At 50.0% G+C, this 3021-nt stretch overlaps 1 protein-coding gene across 1 annotated transcript in view; it reads left to right on the top strand.

Moving 5' to 3' along the window:
- Positions 1-2791: 2791 nt before the first annotated feature.
- Positions 2792-3021, top strand: part of GUITHDRAFT_148066 (hypothetical protein) — a gene marked incomplete at both ends in the record, with an annotated part of 1171 nt that continues 941 nt past the window's right edge. Inside the window, one exon of the mRNA XM_005820148.1 lies at positions 2792-2842. Coding sequence (XP_005820205.1) covers positions 2792-2842 — 51 coding nt within the window. The remainder of the gene's footprint in view (positions 2843-3021) is intronic.

Here is a 3021-nt window from a genome sequence, read left to right as displayed (position 1 = left end):
CCTCCCTCCCTCCCATCCTCTCCCTCTCTCTATCTGACTCTATTCACATCCATCCATCCATCCATCCATCCATCCATCCATCCATCTTTCTATCTGTTTCTTTGTCTTCGTGCGTATTTCTGTTTCTGTCTCTGTCTCTTCTTTTGTCTCTGTCCCTGTCTTCTTCTCATGCAGAGTGTGTCTCTCTCATTTGTTCTCCGTGCTAAATCCTTTTCCATCTGTCGACACCTTCAATCTCCTTAACTATGTCAGCAAGCTCCCAATCTTGTGCTGTGTTATCGAGTACAATCAAACATGGTCTCCTTTTCCAACCTCCTTGCCTCTTTTTCATCTTTCCAACCTCCTCCCTCTTGTAGCTATCCAGGTTCAGAAGCTACATGTTCATTATCTATCATCTCAGCTACTCTAGTCAAAACATTCACAGCATCAATTCCTTCCAGATTCCACCTTCCAGATAATCCTAGCTCTGCTTACAACAAATCGCTATTATGCTCATTCCATCTTCACAATTTCATTATCTATCGTTTCTTGACAATGCTGAGCTGAACACATTGTGAGTTTGCCGGTCCTCTTTTCCGTTTCTCTTTTTCTCAATCTCGGCCTCTCTGCTGAGATCTGCATATCATGTCTCAATGCTGGCTGTCTGAATGGCCTCCATCCCGGCTCACAAGCTACTGCCGCCTCAACTATTACATCTTCCCCTCCCCCTTCCTCTTCTTGAACCTTCTCCGCATGTTCTTCCCGGCTCGGCCCGGCCCGGCCCTGCTATCCCTCTCTGCTAACCACTTCATCCAAACCTTGACCTCCCTTGCGACTCTCATTCGAGCTCCTCGACTTCTTGGCTATTCTTGCTCCCCTTGCGCCTTCTTCTCTTCTCCCTACCTCTTCCTTTCTTCTACGAATCGGCATGTGGCATGGAAGTAGCTTTATGAATGTTCTTCTTCCCCTCGTCACTCGTCCTGCCTCCCCCGCGTTTCGCCATTTCGCTGTGTTCCACTACCCACCTCCCACATCCCCCCTCTGACCACACTTTTACACTTATAAATTTTTTTCGCCCACCTTCCCAATTCCCTTGAGAAGCGCCTGAAATCTCCTCTAGCCCAAGAACTTTCTGAAAGGGTCAAAAGTCCTCAAGACGGCCACCCTCACACCTTCCTTGATTTACCTTCATGACAATCGAGACTTTGCATAGCATTACACCTACCCCACCAGGAGGGATTGAACCTGCCTCTCCAAAGTTCTGGGCAGTGTTGCTGACAGGCATTGCTAGCGTACCCATGTCAAAATCCAGGCATAAGTACCGGTATGGAACATGGGGAAATTTTTGAAAACCTCTCTTTTCCGACGTCGTCGATCTGAAGGCGTCTTATCAAGGCCAAAGCACCTCTTTTCATCCCTTACCTTTTAAAATATATATTGAGATCACAGAGGTGGGTAGGTCTAATACAGTCTCAGATATTCAAGGGTGGGGTCATCACATCTGTATCATGTTGATGGGGGTACTTTTTGTGACCGTTTACACCCCTCTTGCAAAGCTATTTTGGATGGGTGTATGATACTCATGAAGGGTGGGTAATAAAACCCTCTTTAGAATGTATGGTGGGGGTACTGGGACATGAGTGGTCAAGGTGGGGTGGTTTAACTGGCCTTGCATGAGAGAAAAAAAGGCTTCGCAAGGAAAGGGTCTGTACCGGTGGTACTTCACGTACCCGTACATTGTAGCAATAAGTTGTGTATATTGATGGGGTCATCATGTTTTTATCAGGGGTTAGGGTGGTGTGGAGGAAAGACATAACTAGAGTGGACAGCAGCTCTGTTAGGAGCAAGAGGGTAAGAATGGTGGCAGAAGAGGATGCGGGGAGCGAAGAGAAGCAGAGGAGAGATCACTTAGAAGGTGAGGAGACAGGGAGGGGGGGGATGGAGACCGTAAAAAGAGACAGTGAGAGGACAGACAAGTCAGAAAGATGGGAACTTGCGTAGCTTGGAGGCAGGTGGGGCCAGGGAAGGGTATCTAGAGGAGCAAGGAGCGGCCAGATGTTCGCAGAGAGGGAAACGAGGTGAGAAGAGAGACTAGTGATGAATCAAGGAAGGGATGCCCTGGAGAATATGAGCAGATTCATATTCAGAAACAAACGCGATCAAGTCCTGGAGTAGATGCGAACGAGGATTGACATGCTAAATCCAGGATTTTGTCGTGAAGGAGGAGAGCGACAGAGAGAAGATATGTCTGCACATGAGAGATATGGGATGGAATGATGCTGTGCGGCTCCGCAATGGACATACGGCGGGATTGAAGGATGGCGTCCGTCTCGGTCTCGGATGTTATACACACCTGTTAACAAAAGCGGTAGTTGAACGGCAAGCTCGAAGATGAGCGATCGGGGGGATCAATGTTCTGCAAGAGAAGTTGATGGCAATGATGGCAATGATGGTCAATGGGATCGAAATGTACAGCAACGCCGAGCATCAGATTGCTGTAGATCGGAACGAGCCGAACCAAGACAACCCTCGCATGCCCCGTTTGCTCCACTCGTACAAGGTGCCGAGGGTACAGGAGCAGCATACAATCGACAGGAACAGAGAACGTTCATGGCGGTAGGGGGAGAGCATGTTGGAGAGCTCCATGCTCGAGCATCGTGGGCTGAGTTCCACCAAGGCGTGTTGAGGACGATGGCTCCTTCGCTGCTTCCGGGCCCTTCCAACATGGCACCTGTGCCGCAGCATGCCTCGCCATCCTCCTCCTCAACCAGCAGCGTACGCTCGTCACGTGTGGAAGAAGCTCCACACCAGGATGGTGCTGGTGCTGGTGCTGGTGCTGGTGCTGGTGCTGGTGCTGGTGCTGGTGCTGGGTACTCGTTCCCTCGAGACAGCACGCACATTGTCTTCCCAAGGAAGCGGCGGATGCCTACTGCTGTTGAAGTTTCAAAGGGCCCGCTGAATGTGACGGCAGAGTCCATCCGGAGCCTCCAACATCACAGCCAAAAGGATGCGGCAAATGCTCTTGTATGCACCCTCCCTCCC

The sequence above is a fragment of the Guillardia theta genome (assembly GCF_000315625.1).
Source record: "Guillardia theta CCMP2712 unplaced genomic scaffold GUITHscaffold_188, whole genome shotgun sequence".
Lineage (NCBI taxonomy): Eukaryota > Cryptophyceae > Pyrenomonadales > Geminigeraceae > Guillardia > Guillardia theta.
This window is presented reverse-complemented; position numbering and strand designations above follow the sequence as displayed.